This window comes from Delphinapterus leucas, chromosome 2, assembly GCF_059928025.1.
Source record: "Delphinapterus leucas isolate spDelLeu-1000000601 "Yukka" chromosome 2, BTC_Dleu_Yukka2, whole genome shotgun sequence".
Taxonomy (NCBI): Eukaryota; Metazoa; Chordata; class Mammalia; order Artiodactyla; family Monodontidae; genus Delphinapterus; species Delphinapterus leucas.
The window spans coordinates 60,663,007-60,682,335 of record NC_143130.1 but is presented as its reverse complement, the minus strand read 5'-3'; the positions used below and the strand labels follow the sequence as shown (position 1 = coordinate 60,682,335).

General features: G+C 47.0%; 1 protein-coding gene across 2 annotated transcripts in view; it reads right to left on the bottom strand.

The window, feature by feature from the left end:
* LOC111177912 (OTU domain-containing protein 7A) overlaps positions 1-19,329 on the bottom strand; it is a 178,475-nt gene that overhangs the window by 43,532 nt on the left and 115,614 nt on the right. The window contains exons 4-6 of one of the 2 annotated variants that reach the window (XM_089906927.1): positions 7,636-7,737; positions 4,082-4,209; positions 3,230-3,342 (exon numbers count right to left, since the gene is read on the bottom strand). In XM_089906927.1, the coding sequence (XP_089763053.1) occupies positions 3,230-3,342; positions 4,082-4,209; positions 7,636-7,737 (343 nt within the window). The remainder of the gene's footprint in view (positions 1-3,229; positions 3,343-4,081; positions 4,210-7,635; positions 7,738-19,329) is intronic. The other variant, XM_089906928.1, reaches the window with a different exon arrangement.

Genomic DNA, 19,329 nt, shown 5'->3' with positions numbered 1-19,329 from the left:
TCAGCACGAGGAGGGGACCCTCTTCCCCTTGCCAAGAGAAGACAGAGGCAAAATGCAGAGATGCTGACAGCTTGCTCAAGAAAAGTCTCTCTTTTGGACTTTTGCACCCCAAGAGAAGGTGAACCCCCCAGCAGGGGTACACCTCCTAGAAGGAGGAAACAGTCCTGTTCTCTGTGGTGTGACCGCATAAGAGCTCTCCAGGGAGGAGGATGTGGGGAGGTCCCGTGAGAGTGACTAAAAGCCTCTGTGAGGTCTCTCTCACAGAGCTCAAATGTTACCATAGTAACGTGTCAGAACCAAAACAGCCTTGGTTCTAGAAGCTCCCCACCTGCGTCTGGGATCTACCTGCTGCTGTGGGTCCAGGTGACCGTCCGGAGCCCACACACAGCTCTGCAGACTGCAGTTATTGGGCCAGAAAACCCTGCGCCCTCCACATATATACAATGGAATATTACTCAGCCATAAAAAGAAACAAAACTGAGTTATTTGTAGTGAGGTGGATGGACCTAGAGTCTGTCATACAGAGTGAAGTAAGTCAGAAAGAGAAAGACAAATACCGTATGCTAACACATATATATGGAATCTAAGAAAAAAAAATGTCATGAAGTACCTAGGGGTAAGACGGGAATAAAGACACACACCTACTAGAGAATGGACTTGAGGTTATGGGGAGGGAGAAGGGTAAGCTGTGACAAAGTGAGAGAGTGTCATGGACATATATACACTACCAAACGTAAATTAGATAGCTAGTGGGAAGCAGCTGCATAGCACAGGGAGATCAACTCAGTGTTTTGTGACTGCCTAGAGGGGTGGGATAGGGAGGGTGGGAGGGAGGGAGACGCAAGAGGGAAGAGATATGGGAACATATGTATATGTATAACTGATTTACTTTGTTATAAAGCAGAAACTAACACACCATTGTAAAGCACTTATACTCCAATAAAGATGTTAAAAAACAAACAAACAAAACAAAAAAACCCTGTGCCCTGGCTTGGGAGGGCATGGGGTGGGGGAGAATTGGAGCCCCTGGGACCATTTAAAATCCAGGAGAAACCAGACATGGGGCTGGGACACCACCTGCAGAGCATTTCTGTGCCATGATCTGTGCAGAGCGACAGGCAAACGGATCCTCCCGAGGCCCTGGCACGTGTCAGAATCCTGCCTGCACCCGGGGTTGCCCACCCAGCACCTCTCACAGAAGAGGACACTAGTGGCCAGCATGATGCTTACCTGCTCCCCAAACCTTCTGGTCCAAGTTGCATGGAGGGAACTTAAAAAGACCAGGGCGGGAGTTCCCTGGTGGCCTAGTGGTTAGGATTACAGGCTTTCATTGCCGTGACCCGGGTTCAATCCCTGGTCAGAGTTGCGTGGTGTGGCCAAAAACACTTCCATCTTTACAACTGAAACCAAACTAATGGTGAAGGGGTCCTGCGAGGAGGGGAACATTTGGAGGCACAGGGCAGCTACCATCGGGTTGGCAGGTCTCAGCAATGCCCGAGCGCCGGGCGAGTGGTCAGCTGGTCCAGCATCTTCTCCCCCGACCCCATATCCTCAGGGCTTAAGGAGTGGGAGAAAGAGCAGGGGACAGTAGGGGACACAGCCGCTGCCCATCACCTAGGGGCCTCTATGTGGTGGTCCTGCCTCGACCTTGGCAAACCCGAGTCCCTGTGAGGGGTGACAGGGACAAACAGATGTCGTCTGCTGCCTGCCCCCACTCTCCTGCTCTGAGTCCTCTGGGGTCCCAGGGAGCAGCAGCAGTGCCCAGGCCATGGCCTTAGGAGTCAGATGGCCCGAACCAGCCATGTGACTGTCAGTCAAGTGCCTCCTGGATGGGAGGACTCGGGGGGGACACAGTATGTGGTGACTGTGACCTGTTACTCTTATCATTACTGCTGTCATTCCCCACATCTTCCCCACCCTGGAAGAGTCACCAAGCAGGATCCAATGTACCAGCGTCTACAGAGCAGCATGGGCTGGAGGGACAATGGGGAAAAGGATGGCGAGGAACCCTTTAGACGCATCCCAGGCAAGACTCAGCAGTGTGGGAAAGTAGAGAGCAGGCTTTCAGGAATGGATTGAGTCTTTAGGATATTTGTCCCCAAATGTCCTAAACAAGACAGACTTTTGGTGTTGACAAGTCTCCCGATTAAAACAAAGTGACAGGGAATTCCCTGGCTGTCCAGTGATTGAGACTTTCGCCTTCTAATGCAGGGGGTGCGGGTTCAATTCCTGGTCGGGGAATTAAGATCCCACATGCTTCGGGGCCAATAAAACAAAATGTAAAACAGAAGCAATATTGTAACAAATTCAATACAGACTTTAAAAGTGGTCCACTTAAAAAAACACAAAAAAACAAAGTGACAAAACAACCCTGTAGGAATAGCGTTTACAGGTTCCCTTATCATCTCTAAGCCTTGTCTTTGAAGGGCCTCTGTCTGGTGCCAGCCTGGAAAGCGCTAGGTCCTGCTGCAGAGGCTGAGGACCCAGATGCAGAGATGCATGGGGGCAGGGTAGGGCCTGGGATGCACTGCCTGCAGGGGCTGTCTAGAGCCTCTGATCCTTTCTCGGGTCTCCCCGCTGTCAACAAGCATCCTCTCTTGTGTTTGGCTGAGACGTTTTCTGGGGGGTGACAACCTGGCCCTCGGTTTCAAAAAGCTGGGGCCAAAGGGGCTGCAGCTGCCCTGTTGGCTGCACCTTCATTCCCACGTGGGGACGGTCCAGCCGTGTCTGCAGGAAGAACAGCCGCTGCCCACGTGTGCAGAGCAGTAGAGCCTGGGTGCCAGGAACACGCAGGATGTCCCTGGAGCCTGTCTGCGAGACGCTGGGCTTGCCTAACCATCTTTTGTTTCACTGTGACTTCTTAAAGCCAGAAATTAGATGTTCAGATGAAAAAACCCAAATCAGCAGCCTGAGGCTTCAGAGCCTGGTGAGTGCGTGGGCAGTGTGGGCCCTTCCGAGGCTGGCTGGGCGGTGAGTCCCTCCCTGCTGTGGTGTCGGGGGGCACACGTGAGCTCATGAGATGCACATGGGGACTGTGCACACTTTCGCCCAAACATCTGGCAGGGTCCTGCTGTCCCGCCTGCCCCCCCACCACCTGCCCTGCATCCTTGGTAGAATCTTAGGTCTGAAGGCGGGAGTCGTCCTCATGTCGCCCCCAGCTTGGGGGTCCCGCATCCTCCCCAACTTCCCATGCCGCTGGGGGTGGGGGCACGGCCGGGGCAGCACTTACCCCCCGCCCGAGCCGCCGTGCTTGCTGATGTGCGTGCGTGGCTCGCTGGAGGCCAGCTTCAGCAGCTCTGTCCACTCTCGCTCCCACTCTTCCTCCGTGTACACCAGCCCTGACTGGCACAAAGGGGGGCGGGCTCAGGAGGGGGCGGCCACTCCTTACCCTCCACCCAGGCGATCCTGGCCGAGAGCCTCACCTCCCGGTTTCGTCAGCCCCTGGGCCTGGGGCACCTGTTAGTGGCCGAGGACCATCCCCATTTGCTCTTGACAGAATTTGTTCAGAACCCCCAATCTCCAACCTCCATGCCGTTGGGAGTCCACCCAGCAATAGGGGTCATTCCCAGGGGTGAGAACGACCAGTGTAACCTGTACGCGCACCGGGCAGAGCACCGACCACTGACACGTGTGTAGGGACCCAGGCAGACCCATCTTCAAGGGCTTCCAGGCCAGCAAAGGGCCAGTGCTCACCGAGGTTCAGGGATGAAGATTCCCTCTGGACTGAGCACACACACTGGGGCTGGGGCTGTGGGCCGTGCCAGGGCCAATCTGTGGCTGCACCGGCAGTGACCTGACGGGTGACCATCTAATTCACCATTCAGGTCGGGACAGCCTTGCGAGTGAAGGTGATTGGTTTTCATAATTACACCAGGACGGGTGGGGGAAATGGGCGTCTGGTCGCTGTGGGCAGGGCCTGACTGTCGCAACGGGCTCCTCTTTGGTGGGTCTGAGTGGGGGACGGAGCCATTGCTGCTGATCTCACAAGACAGACTTGACCTCGGGGCCCAGATCCAGACCCCGCCCTGGCTTTGGCCACGCGCGGCGTGGTCCCGGCTCTGCCACGCCGACAGGTACCTACCTCCTTGTTCTGCTGCGTCTGCTGCCACCTCCATCTTCGCTTCAGGGCCTCCCTCTCGGCCCCCGTCCTCATCATGGTGTAGAGAGCTTTCCGCAAAACCAGGTCCCGGTCGTGAAAGCCCCACATTCCTGCAGCCGGGAGGCCCGTGAGGGGCAGAGGAGAGAGAAGGGACATGAGGAGGAGGGGGGCAGGCCGGCAGGCGCTGGGGCCACCACCGCCGTCCAGCCTTGGCCCCCGCAGCTGTGTGAGCAGACTAGCTCGGTAGCCAGCTGTTCAGTTCTGACGATTAGCAAGCAGCTGCCCTCTGTGCTCCCTTGTGATGTTTCCCGTGGATGCAGGCAGCGGTGAAGGAGCACGGCCCCTCCTTAGAGCAACAACAGTTTCGCTAAGTGCTGCCTGTCTCAGGGGCCCTTGGCAGGCTGCCCTCAACCTCTCAGGTTTGCTCTGAGGGATATAATGTTTGTGGTTCGGGCCTTGTGTTCGAGTGGGAGAGAGCCTGTGGGGACAATCGGTGATGTGCCCTCACACAGGGCCCAGAGCCAGGATGGCAGTCAGACTTCATCGGGGGTCTGCCGCATCTGTTGTCTGTAGCCCTGAGGCATCTCAGCACACATCTGGGGCCCGCGGAGAGCACCTGCTTCTGAAGGAAGTGCCCCTCCCGGCCTGTGCCGGGTGCCCAGGGGTCAATAAAGACAAACCAGCATCTCTGAGTATGCCTTTGGCGCAGCTCAGAAGTGGCCAAGAAACCCAACCAATGGAAGAAGCATCGTGAAAGAGAGATGCAGCTCTGGCTACAGGGAGAGAGTGGGGGAATTCATTCATTCATTCATTTGTTTAATTGAATCCACTTAATTCCACTTAATTCCATACTTATTTCACAATAGGGGTGAGGCACCATCCTGAGTGCTGGGAATATCCACAGCAGCAACCAGGACAGACTGAATTCCTAAAATCTCACGGAGCCCACAATGAGGGGAGGAGAGGCAGGTATCGAATTAGCATGTAACACCCTATGTTGCGGGCAGCAGCACCGTCGGGGGGATGAAGCAGGCCAAGAGGGCAGAGTGGTGGGTGGTTTGGTCACGGTGTGAGTGGAGACATTGGAGCAAAGACTTGAGTGGTGAAGGATGGGGCTGAGTCACAGGAAGAGGCCAGGGCTGGCCCCAAGGAGGCCCACGTGGCATACTAGGGAGGGAAAGGTGGCTGGAGCTGGGATGGAGGGTGGAGAGGTGGAGACTGGAAAGGTGGACTTGAAGTGAGCTGGGACCCCCTGGAGAGCTTTCAGAGAGCAGTGACCCGCACCGACTGCTGATCAAAAGCCCAAACTGGCTGTACATCCTTTAGTGCAAAGACACGCAGATAACCTTGGGCTGCTGCGGGCTTTCTGTCCAGGGAGGCTTTGGTCTTTTTCTGCAGCACAGGCGGAGGGAGGTGGCTATCAACACTCCTTTTATGAACAGGCTGAGCTGAGCTTTCTCATCCCTCAGACCTGCCTGCAGCCTCCTCCCAGGCAGGGCAAGTCCCGGGTCCAGTCTACAGGCCATGGCTCCTTGTTTGGGTCTCTTTTGCAAAGAGGGTCTCCTTGTCCCATACATGTTTGCCCACAAGCCTGACTCCAGGATTACCGTCATTTCTATGTGTGCCCCACACCCTAGGTCAATGCCAGGGCTGGTCAGCAGGTCCAGTAAGCATTGCTGGTGAGTGTGGTATGGCCACTTCGGGCAGTCCTGCTCCTGTGGGGTTCAGCAATTTAAGTACAAAAGGGGAACAAAGTACTGGGAGAAAAGAACCAACAGGCCACGAGTCCCAGGCTCAGTCTTGGCCTAGCCTCTCTTGCAGCTGGGGTGAGGGACACCTGCAGAAGGCTTTCTCTTCCCAGGCAGACCTGGAGGGCCTGCTGTGCTCATGGGGAAACACATGCCATCAGACAGGACCACAGTGGCGTGTGGCCAGCTGGTTTGTGGCCTTATCCACCCATGGTCATGCCGGGGACAGTGCCTCTGCATGCTGCAGTTTCAGAAGGACAAAGGCATTTCCATGCCTGAAACTTTGTAAAGAGGCTGCTGGTTGACACAGAGGAGAGATCTCTTCTTTCGTTTTCCTTCTCCAGGTTTTATACAGAACAAGATGAAATAAGTTCCATAAGAGGGAGACAGTGAATACATTACGATGGAATAGGACACAACTAGCAAAAATATGATTTTGAAGAACAGCATGGAAAATTCTCAATACAATTTTAAGGGAAAAATGTTGGATTACAAACTGTGAACACCGTGAGATCTTAATTTCACTGGAAGAATAGACAAAAGTGTGGAAGACAATATACCAAAATGTTAAAAGCAGCCATCGCTGGGCAGTGGGATTGCTGATTGATATTTTACTATGATGAATGTGGAGTCAACAGACAGAAATGCGTTAGTTTTGAAAGGGAGGAGGTGGGTGGGTACCCTTGTCTTCCCCATCACTCCTTGTCAAGCCCATGGAATGTGGGATGTTCCCTTTGCTCTTGGGCTCCATCCTCCTCTGGGCATCTCGGGGCCCTTTCCAGGTCCCCTCATTACCCTCTAAGCCTTTTCAGGCTCATCTCAGCCCACCTCTTACAGAATAGGCCTCACTACAGGTCTGAAGCAAGGTCTGGGGCGTCCTTGCTCTGGGACACAGCATCGGGTTAAGGTCATGTTTACCTGGGGAGGCGAGTTTGACCAACAAGGACCATACTCTCGTCGGAGGGGCCCATCCCTGGAGAGGGTCCTCATACTGCAGGACTGATAAGGCGCCACTGGCACTGATACTGGGGTCCCCGGCACAAATTCAGTTCTGCCTGTGTTGTAAGCCTGGGTCCAGAGGGGTTAAGTGAGCTTCCAGAAAGTCTACCGTGACCTTCCATCATCCAAATATTGCCACCCACACTTGTGCATTTGCTGGTGTCGCTTTTTGTAACCAGGAAGCTCGCATCTCCATTGGAGGAGGTTGCTGACCTCTCTGTGGTGTATTCTGACTGTGCCATGTTATTTACCCAAGCAGTACCTATGTCTGTCTTTTTGTCAGTCTGAGTGCATCAGCTGCAGTCAATGTGGTGGCCCCAGACCTACCCAACCTCATGCACTGCTCCCCAGACTTCCTGCTCGAGCCCAACAGGGCTTAGCCCCGACCCCAAACACCACGTTAATTTCTGCCTTTCTGCTTTATCTATGTGGTCTCCCTGCCTGGAAGGTCCTTTTTTATAGTCTTTCAAGTTCTTCAAGTCTCAGTGAAATCTCACTTCCTCCAGGAAGTCCTCTTTGATTGCTCTAGATCACGATGTCTAATGCCCATCCCTGCAGCTCTGCTCAGGCCTCCTTCTATCAGGACAGGTCTTTTCTCGTGTGTGCTCTATGTCCCCACCAAGCCTGCCAGCTGCTTGACAAGAAGGGCAGGAATTGTTGGCTCCATCCCTTGGGGACTCTTCCAGATGACAGTAATGCACGTGGCTCTACTTAGTATATGATTGTCCTTTAATGACGCACAGAGCAGGCCTGGGCACTGCCACCCTCTGTCTACACTGTGGGGCTTACCCAGTGAGGCAGCGTGTAAAAGGCAGTTCCCGTCCCCTGTCGTGGCCAAAGGAAGAAGCCGTTTACAGCTCGTGCACACGGTGGACCACCAGTTCAGGCGACCTGGAACAGAAGCTCACGTTTAGAATCCCAGGACAGGCAGGGATGTTTGCTAAGTAAGCTTAAACATTGGCGGATGATTTTCTAGAGGATTCTAGAGAACTTCATTGGTAAGGTGGAGGGTTATGGCTACTTATTCTAAAAAAAAATATAGATTTTTTTCCTAAGATAAAAAACGGCCAAATTCTCCCATCAACTAGCAAGAAACTCAAGACTAAAGCCTTCTCTCCTTGAATCTGGGAACACATTTTACACAAAATGTAAAATTTTTCTTTGTGTAATTTCCTTGAACACAGTTTCCCCTCCCAAAATTTATTTTTCTAAAAAAATACCATCCTTCTTTGTTGATGCATACACACCTTTGAGAGTATGGTTTATATTTAATTTTTTTAATTGACGTATAGTTGATGTACAATGTTCCAGGTGTACAGCAAGGTGGTTCAGTTATACATACATGTATATATATATATATATATATATATATATAATTTTTCAGATTCTTTTCCATTATAGCTTATTACAAGATATTGAATATATTTCCCTGTGCTATAGAGTAGGTCCTTGTTGTTTATCTATTTTATATATAGTAATGTGTATCTGTTAATCCCAGACTCCTAATTTATCCCCCCTTTCCCCTTTGGTAACCATAAATTTGTTTTCTGTGTCTGTGGGTCTATTTCTGTTTTGTAAATAAGTTCATTTGTATTATTATTTTTTTAAGATTCTACATATAAGTGATGTCATGTTATATTTGTCTTTGTCTGACATTGTAGCTATTTTGGTAAGTCATGTTAAATTTCATCAACACATCTCGAGACTTCTGCTTGCAGGAAGACAGAGTAGACATCCTCTCCACTGCCCTTTCTACTAACTACAACTAAAACCCCTGGACGTTACGTATAAAACAACATGGGAAGACTGAAAGGTGGAGAGAAGAAGGCAGACTGGCTAGGAACATCAGGACTTGAGGCACAACCTGGTGGTAGGTGCCCTGGGTTCCTCTTTGCCTCACAAACCCCAGAGTAGATGCTAGAGAAGGTTGCAATCTGGAAATAATGGAGGCTGTCAAAAAAATCATGCTCTCTCTAGTCAGAACACCAGGAGAGGGGCCTCTTAGCCAGACAGCCACTGCTTAGAAAACAGCTGTTCTATTCCAGCCACACCCACAGAACAAACTGTAGCCCTCCCACCACTCTTCTAGCAGAGGCCAAGTGGGGAGCTGAGACTTCATCCTTGCCAGGCTGCCATGAGTCACTCTCTACCCCCTCCCCCACTGCCAGGTGGTGTGGAGTCAGCACTCGAACCCTGCTGGATGGTAATGAGGATTCCACCCTTACCAAATGGAGAACATATGGGGAGCCTGGACTTTCACCCCAATCTGATGGTGATGAGGTTCCCCCACTACCGCCCAGCAGTACCAAGAAGCCCATGCCACATTAGGTTCCAGCAGAGGCAGTGTGGAAAACGTGTACGTCCACCCCCATCTGATGTCTGTGAATCAATGGCGTCCTACACCTAATGGAATGGTGTCAGAGAAGGTCTGCTAAAACACAAGATTTAAATGATTCAGAGTCTTATAACTTAATACTCAAAATATACAATTTTCAACTGAAAATTATTTACACCAAGAACCAGGAAGACCTCAAATGGAATGAGGAAAGACAACTAGCCAACACCAACACAGATGACACAGATGTTAGAATTATCTGACAGAGATTTTAAAGCAGGCATCATAAAAAATGTCTCAACAAGCAATTACAAACAGGCTTGAAACAAATGAAAAAAAAAAGAAAAATGTCAGCCAAAAAAAGTCTCAACAACAACAACAAAAGAATATACAAAGAAAAGCCAAATTAGGATTTTGGAACTAAAATAATCCAACAATTGGTTAAAAAAATTCAATGGATGTGCTCGATAACAGAATGGAGAGAATAGAAGAAAGAATATGTGGATGACAAGGTATAACATAGAAATTACAGAAACTGAATAATGGAGAGAAAATAAACTAAAAAAGATCACGTGACCATAGTCCCATAGGAGAGGAGAAATAGGGTAGAGCTGAGAAAAGTATTCAAAGAAATAATCACTGAAAGCTTCCCAATTTTTGTAAACAAACAAAACTATAAATATATGAATTCAAGAAGCTGAGAAAATTCTAAATGGGAAAAACCTATGGAAATTCATGCCAAAACACATCATAGTCCAATTTCTGTAAACTAAAGACAAAGAAAAAGCCTTGAAAGCTTCTAAAGAGAAACAACTCCTTACCTATATGGGGAAAACAATTGTAATGACAGTGAATTTCTTATCAGAAACCATAGAGATCAGAAAGAAGTGGAACAATGTTTTTCCAGTGCTAAAAGAAAAGAGCCATCAATCCAGAATTCTATGTACAACAGAAGTATCCTTCAGAAATAAAGGGGAAATCAACACATTCTTAGATGAAGGAAAACTAAGAGAATTTAGGTTTCCAGTAGACCTAATTTAAAAGAATGGCTAAAGGAAGTTCTCTAGACAGAAAGGAAATGACAAAAGAGGAAATCTTCAAACATTAGGAAGGAACAACATGGAAAGAGCAAAAATATGAATGAATACAGAGACTTTCCTTCTCCTCTTGAATTTTCTAAATTATGTCTGATGAAGAAAAAATTATAACATTGTCTCAATGTGTGTAGAAGAAATATTTAAGACAATTATAGATGGTGGAGGATAAAGGAGCATAAAGGCAGGTAAGGTTTCTATGCTTCATAAAAGTGGTAAAGTGTCAGCACTTTATGTGTATGCTTTGATAAAGTATGTGTATATAACATAATATGTAGAACAACCACTAAAAAGACTATACAAATAGACACACTCAACAAATCCTATACAAACTCCTGCAGAAAATGGCCAGTATTACCTTGATACCAAAACCAGACAAAGAAAATACAAAAAGGAGAAAAGTACAGATCAATACCACTCATGCATATGATACACAATTCTTAACAAAATATAAACAAGTAGAACTCAGCATTTTTATAGAAAAATTATACACTATGCTTAAGTGGGGTTTATTACTGGGATGCAAGGCTAGTTTAATATTTGAAAATCAATCAATTAATATAATTCACCATATTAACAGTTTAAAGAAGAAAAATCACTTGATCATATCATCAATGCAGAAAAGCATTTGACAAAATTTGATACTCATTCATGACAAAAACTCCCATTAAAACTAGGAACAGAGGGGAACTTTCTCAACTTGGTAAAGAACATCTACAAAAACCATACAGCTAACATCATACTTAAATGTTAAAGACTGAATTCTTTCCCCTTAAGACTGGGAAAAGGTGAGGATGCTCTCTCTCTACCTGCTCTTCAACATAGTACTGGAAGTCCTAGCTAGTGAAATAAGTCAAGAAAAAGAAATAAAAGTAACACATATCAGAAAGAAAGACCTAGCACTGTCCTTATTTGCAGATGACAGGATGGTTTATGTAGAAAATCAGAAGGAAGCTACAAAAAATACTATAACTCATAAATGATTTTGTCAAGGTCACAGAATACATGATCAACATATACAAATCAATGGTATTTTGACATACTAACTCTGAACACATGGGCCTCAAATTTTTAAATATCATACTATTTACAATAGCTCAAAAATTAAATACTGAAGTATAGGTATAAAATAACATCTTCAGTACTTGTATGCTAAAAACTATAAAATGCTGATGAAAGAAATCAAAGAAGATCTAAACAACTGGAGAGACATACCATATTCATGAACTGGAAGACTTTTAACACAGTAAAGATGTGAATTCTCTCTAAATTGATGCATAGATTAAATGCAATTTCTATCGTAATCTCAGCAAGGTGTTTTGAAGAAAGGTGATTATTACCAATTTAGAATTCTATACCCCAGAAAAATAGAAAGAAAAAATTCATCACCAGCACACCTGCAGTAAAGAATTCTAAAGGGAGATCTCCAGACAGAAGGAAAATGACTCTATGGGAGGCAGGGTATACAAAAGGAATAAAGAGACCTGAAAGGGCAAATATGTTGGTAAATATTGATTGTTTAAAGCAATACTAGTAATGGCTTTTGGGGATCAAATTATATGTAGAATTAAAACACATGACAGCAACAACACAAAATATGGGAGTCTGTAACAAATGACATAAATTCTAAGGTTCATACATTGACCAGAAAGAGGTAAAAGTGCTAACTTAAGATAAATTCTAATAACTCAAAAATGCATGTTGTAAACTCTAGTGTAACCACAAAAAGAATAATAAGAAATGTATAACTAACAAGATAGTAGAGGGGAAAACATAATGATAAACATTCTTAAATAATTCAAAAGAGTACAAGAAAGAGAAAAAAGAAACACAATAACAAAAAACAAACAACAAGATAACAGATTTAAACCAAAAGAGCATTTATATTAAATGTGGATGGACTAAATATTCCAATTAAAAGACACTGTCAGCCCTCCTTAAAAACCAACTATATACTGTTGACAAAAGAAACTATAAATTTAATGACACAGAAATTTGACAGTAAGTAGGCAGAGAAAGATATATCATTCAAAAATAAGTAAAAGTAAAGCTGGTAAACTTTTACTGCTATCAGATGAAGTAGACATCATTAAGACATGAGATAAAGAGGGATATTTCATTGTGTGGTCCGAGCACATACTCTGAATGATTTCAAATCCTTTGAAATTTATTGTTACAATCTTTATGTCCCACCATGTAGTCAATTTGGAAAATTGTTTACTTGAAAAAAATATATATTTATTCTGCAATTGGTAGGTGCCATGTGGTATATATGTAAATTAGGTTAAGCTCTTTATTTATGTTCATTTGATCCCTACTGATTTTTTTGAATATTGATTCTATCATATATCAAGAGAATTCTGTTAAAAATCTCCAGTTTTGATTTTAGATTTGTCTATTTCTCTTTCGAGTCTGTCAATTTTTGCTTTATATATATTTTAGGCTAAATCTTAGGTGTATACACATTTAGTACTGTTATATTTTCAACTGACTTGACTGTGTTGGGGTTTCCTAAGCTTGGGGCTCTGAGCTTTGACACAAATCCACTGTGTGCATGGTATCCCCCCATCTCTGCTTCTGCAACACCCATGGGGTTTGGAGGGCAAGGGAAACTGACATAAACATGGAACTCGTGCTGCTTGCTATGCTGTGAGTGATGAAGTCCTCTGTCTCTGACCCAGGAGTCTCATGTCTTTTGCCAGCATCCTTGAACCTGTGTTGGGCTGACTAGCTAGCTTGCAAGCAGAGTAGGATCTTCACAGTTCTGGACAGTTTTTGAAGATGGGGATGAGATTCCAACAGACACCGGGCTTTCTAAAATAGACAGGACATGGGGCCTCTTGGGCTAGGTTAGGAGATGGGAAAAGATGCCCTAGGATCCTGTAGGGAACTCTCTTACCCAGGTGATAGGCCAAGGGCCAGTGACTAAGGGCCTAACTGTCCTATCAACAACTGTTTAGAGGTGAAGCAGTGAGAGGTAGGGCTGAATGGGGGCTGATGCTCACTCCCTTCCTGTGTGGCTCCAAGGAGCCCCCAAAGTTGATACAGGGCTTCTGGTGGACCAGACCACTGGAAGTTCATTTGGCTGAACTGCAAAAGTGCTCAGATGTGAAAGTAACTGCACCTGGCTCTCTCCCTCTGTACCTCCTGGCCCCTCCCTACTTCTCTACCCTGACATCAGCTGCTTTCATGAAAAGTCGTAGGGATGGGGCCCAGGTCTCCCTGCCCCAGAGGAGGACCAGAGGTCACATGTACCTGTCCAAGTGAGCTGGGACACCGCATGGAGGAGAGGAGCTCAAACTTTTATGGCTATGTTGGAGAAAGGTGCCAAAGTCACCATCCCACACAGTCACAGGGGGAAGGGGCATCTGAGTTCAACTGATGGGGGTTGGGTATGCTCATAGTGGGGAACAGAAGCTCGCGGGATCCTGTGAGCGGTAGCGCCCTTGGGTCTAATCCAGGGCAATCTTGTTGCTGCTTCTACACTTGAATGTACCACAGGGATTAAGTCCACATGCATGGACATCCCATCCCATAAGTGCCAGAGGGGATTCTCCTGACCAGAAGAGCCAAAGGTAGAGAAGGGCCAATGGGGAAAATGCTCCTGCCATTTACTCCTTGTGGATGGGTCACGGCTGCATGTGAGGGCTCTACCCACTGTGTCCAAGGTTTCACCTTGTAGATGGTGACTGCTGACCTGCACATCAGAAGCTCAGCCTCGGGGCCTGAACTGTGTGAAATCACAGCTCAGCCAGCTGGGTGGCTGATAAGTCCCCCCAAAATTCAGGGGCCTCCTTGCCAAGTCAAGTTCCTTGGGATGCTGTTGGGGATTCGCAATGCTCAATCCCTCTGGCAGTCAAGGAAAACTGCTGTATCTTCAGCCCCCACACCCCCCCTGCCAAAAGAAGGCTCCTCCTTAGGCTCTGGGTTGAAGATGCAATGTACCTCAGCTGGGCATTCTAGTTGGTCTTTTATGACCTCCAACTTGCAAATCAGCCTCCTGTGAGTAGAGCCAGCCTATCAGGCTATGTTGGAAGTGGTCCAGCAAACTCTTGGCATATTTGCTACTTTTGGGGGCCCTTTGAGTTCCAAGTGTCTGTGGCCAGTGCTCTCGCTGACCGGAACCTCTGGCAAGGGGAGGCGGCATCCACCCAGAAGTGCCCCTTGGGGTTTCAGACTTGTCACATCCCTGACATGGCTACCATGTTCATCCCTTTGGGAAAGCTGCAATTAACCTGCTGCTGGACTCCAGCCAAAACTGGACATCTCCCCCGTGGAGGCCCAGTGACCCTGGCCTGATATTCCCATTTTGGGGTCGTCAACTCAGCTTCAGTGCAAAACAAGGTGAGAAGGGCCCAGTGAGCATCACTCGTCAGATGCAAATGGTGTATTCAATCACACAGCAGGCCTGGTCACAGCAGCCTCTGGGTTTTACATGAAGTAGCAGCTGCCCCTCTGGAAGAAACTATCCCCCACTCTGAGCCTGAAGCAGAGCTGCTGGCTCAGCAGGGCCCTGGACGCAAGGAAGCCCCTGAATGCCTAGGCTGTGCACTGATGCATCAGCTAAGCTGAGCCTGGTAGTGGTGGCTGGACCATGGTGGCTGTGTGGCTCCAGTGCCAGCTCTGCAGATACCAAAGTGGACTTGGTCATTCTGTCCAGTGGGCAGGGCTCAAGTCTGTTCTCATAGCTCTGGCCAGCACTCCCTGGAGGAAGTTTGCTATGTCTTTACTGACCCTTGGGCTGTTTGGCCTACTGGTTTGGTCTGTTACTTGGAAAACTACAGACTGGTAGATTAAAGACACACTTTTTTGGAGCCAGGAAATGTGATGAGAAATCACACATGCTGATCAAACTATCTGGGTCAGTCTTGTCCACGGGCATGGTGAGGGCCCGTCCTCCGATGAGACTAACTGGAATCAAGCTGTTTGTTGAGGCTGCACCTCTCAGACCACCACCACTGCTGCCTGGACCCCTTGCTGCACTGCACATGGTGACTGCCACCACACAGGGCCAATGAAGGAAGGACTCCTAGGTCTGATGCAGAGGCTGCCACTGCATGACACACCTGGGACTCCTGCCAAGTCAACCCGTTTGTCTTGTGGTGGAGGAGGATGCCCTGCCCCTGCCTGCTCCTGGAGGGCTGACTGTCAGCTTCGCCTCACCGCTGTTGACACTTTTAACAGAGTTAACTCAGGCCACACCACTGTGACCCTTGAAACTAATACATGATATGCTTTTGGCTTTCCAGGCCACGTTCAGTCTGACAATGAGAAAAGGGAACACTCTTGCACTGCTGGTGGGAGTGTGAATTGGTACAGGCACTATGGAGAACAGTATGGAGGTTCCTTAAAAAACTACAAACAGAACTACCATATGACCCAGCAATCCCACTACTGGGCATACACCCTGAGAAAACCATAATTCAAAAAGAGTCATGTACCACAATGTTCATTGCAGCTCTATTTACAGTAGCCAGGACATGGAAGCAACCTATGTGTCCATCATCGGATGAATGGATAAAGAAGATGTGGCACATATATACAATGGAATATTACTCGGCCATAAAAAGAAATGAAATTGAGTTATTTGTAGTGAGGTGGATGGACTTAGAGTCTGTCATACAGAGTGAAGTAAGTCAGAAAGAGAAAGACAAATACCGTATGCTAACACATATATATGGAATCTAAGAAAAAAAAATGTCATGAAGTACCTAGGGGTAAGATGGGAATAAAGACACACACCTACTAGAGAATGGACTTGAGGTTATGGGGAGGGAGAAGGGTAAGCTGTAACAAAGTGAGAGAGTGTCATGGACATATATACACTACCAAACGTAAATTAGATAGTTAGTGGGAAGCAGCCGCATAGCACAGGGAGATCAACTCAGTGTTTTGTGACTGCCTAGAGGGGTGGGATAGGGAGGGTGGGAGGGAGGCAGACGCAAGAGGGAAGAGATATGGGAACATATGTATATGTATAACTGACTCACTTTGTTATAAAGCAGAAACTAACACACCATTTAAAGCAATTATACTCCAATAAAGACGTTAAAAAAAAAAGAAAGAATGAGATGGGTTTCCATGTGCTGACAATAAAAAACCTTCAAGATATATTAAGCAAAAAAAAAAAAATAATAATAAATAAAAAGGGCACTCAGTGATGGGCTGATAGTGGAGATATGCAATGAGCTTTCCACATTCCCTACCACCCCCAGGCATCGGGTACAGCTGAATATTGGGTTGTCCTCTAAAAAAGAGACTCAAATGATTTCTGGCTCTCCCTCTCTCCTCTTCTGGGTGTGTACCTGTTTTAGTCAGCTCATGCTGCTATAACAAAATACCATAGACTGGGAGGACTAAACAGTGGAAATATATTGATCACAGTTCTGGAGGCTGGAAGTCCAAGAGCAAGGTGCTGGCAAGGGCTCTCTTTCTGGTTTGCAGACAGCCGCCTTCTCACTGTGTCCTCATATGGCAGGAAGAGAGCAAACTCTGGTTTCTCTTTCTCTTCTTAGAAGGACACTAATTCCATCATGGGGCCCCACCCTCTTGCCATCATCTAAACTTAATTACCTCTCCAAGGCCCCATCTATAAATAACATCACATGGAGCGGGGTGTTAGGGCTTCAACATGTGGATTTGGGGGAGACACAAACATCCCATCCATAATGGTGCCTTAGTATGGCAGTTTGCTCACTGTATGTCTGCCCTAGAAAGGGATCATCCTCATTCAGCTCTTCCCTAGTAATGATCAGGATGAACAGTGTAGGGGGTTACACAGAGCTGGCCGGAAAATTTAATTCCATCCTGACCATTTCTGGGTTATATTAAAATTGCTTGTAAAATTGTTTCCAGTTTATGAATGGTTTTATCTTATATTTCTAATGTTATGTGAAATTACTAGTGACATATTTGGGAATGAAATCTAATGGTCAGCTCTTAGGGCCTTCAACTCTTTGTGAAATTTCAATCAAGTGAGAATTTTTTTTTGTTGTTGTTGTTGTTTTTTGCGGTACGCGGGCCTCTCACTGTTGCGGCCTCTCCCATTGCGGAGCACAGGCTCTGGACACGCAGGCTCAGCGGCCATGGCTCACAGGCCCAGCCGCTCTGCCGCATGTGGAATCCTCCTGGACCAGGGCACAAACCCGTGTCCCCTGCATCGGCAGGCGGACTCTCAACCACTGCGCCACCAGGGAAGCCCGTGAGAATGTTTATGATACCTATTTCCAACAAGTTGTGAAAGTACTTAATTAAAACTTTTTTTTTCTTTTAGGAAAGAATAATACTAAGAGGATTGGAACAGTTGGAGGGGCATCACATTATTTAATAAGCCATCTGTCATTATTAAGAATACATTTTAATAAAGGGTGTTATTGTTTCAGTAAATAAATAATGAAACATGAAGGATAAGAACTGCAAGTAATACTAGAAAATTAAGGGCCTCAAAAGTACATTTAGTTCCGAGTCAGAGAGAGAGTCAGAGCCTAATAGATTACCACATTAACCAAGTTTAATATAATAAACCTTGCCAGGGTTTCATTTAAATGGGGGTACTTATCAGCTCTACAGTGCTTTTTTGACTAAGATTCAGAAACTGCATTTTAATGATAAGTGAGTTTATTAATATAAAATAATGGTACCCTTATTTCTGAAGGAGAACGTATTAAAATTAACATTACAAAATTAAATAGACCAGCATTTATTACATGAAGACACTGATGCTTATGCTAACAAATTGGTAAATTCTCGCCATGCGCAAGTCATCTTACTAAGGCTAAATGAGAAATGCAATCAAGGGCCTCACGTGACAGTGCCCCTGGATGGCTGGTTGGAGACATAATTAGAAACAACATGTCTGCACTTAGTAATTTTGTTTTTCCAGACTGTGAATTAGCAACCTGTCTCACCTTACTTTTACAAAGCCTTTTTATAAACAACCAGGCTGGGAGAAATGAAAACTGGGTTGCCACAAAGTGAAAGAAAATGACAAGATTCTTGCTTATAAGGTATGAAACTCAACAGAGTGGCTGTCACACCTAAGAGCCCGACACATCAAATATGAAAGTGGCTGGACCCCATCCATCCTCTGAATGGGGTCTGAGTTGGCAGTGGCTACTCGCAAGAGCCAGTAGGTGCAGCGGACGGGGTGGGGTTGGGGGCCTGTCATGGAAATGGGGGGAGCGGGAGGGGACATGCTAAGAGGCCTGTGGTCTGCATTTATGACTGACCTCCCATTCTTACTCACAAACCCCTGATCTGTCTGGTGTTTCTCAGGTGAGAGGAGATTCCCTGCCTGGCCCTGTGGAGAGCCAAGTTTGATGTGTTCAAGACAATCTGTGTAGCTCCATGCCCCTTGGCAGGGACGGGCGTTGGTGTGGCCACAGGCTGCCACTTGGCCCATGAGATGTAACAGGAAATGTGCTGGGCAGCTACTGGGAAATTGTTGGTCGCCCTTCAAAAGGGAACATGGGGCCTCTCCCTTGCTGCCCTGGATGATGCTGGGTGAGGATGTGTCACTGGGTGCATCTACAGCCACACTATAGCCGAGTGGAGGCAGCACTGACCTGCCAGCCGAGGACAGGAGGGAGGAGCAGAAAGGTGGGTGTGCCTGGGTTCCCCACTCCCCCTCACCCAGGACACTGCGGAGCTGCCAGCCCTGCCCCCAGACTTACTGTGTGTGGGGTATAAAAATGTGGGATGGAAAGGTGGAACTCCCGCAGGCTGTGTTAGGGTCTCTCCTGCTCACAGCAGGACCCACGGTACGCCCGCCAGCTCTGTGTGGGGTGCATGTTCCCATTTTACAGACGAGGAAACAGACTCAGGGAGAGAAATAAACCACCCAGGGTGCACTGACTCTTAAAGGAGCCCTCTCACCCAGGGCAAAATCAGATCATGAACAAAGCTGGTCTAATTCAGTCGGACATGGTTGAGTTTGGGGCAAGCAGTTTTAACGTCTCTGAGCCGCTATCATTTCAAAAAACAGATTCTTCACCAAGTAGCAGAGCTGCAGCTCAAGTGAAGTAAGATTCCGCATGCTGTGCAGCGGGGCCAAAA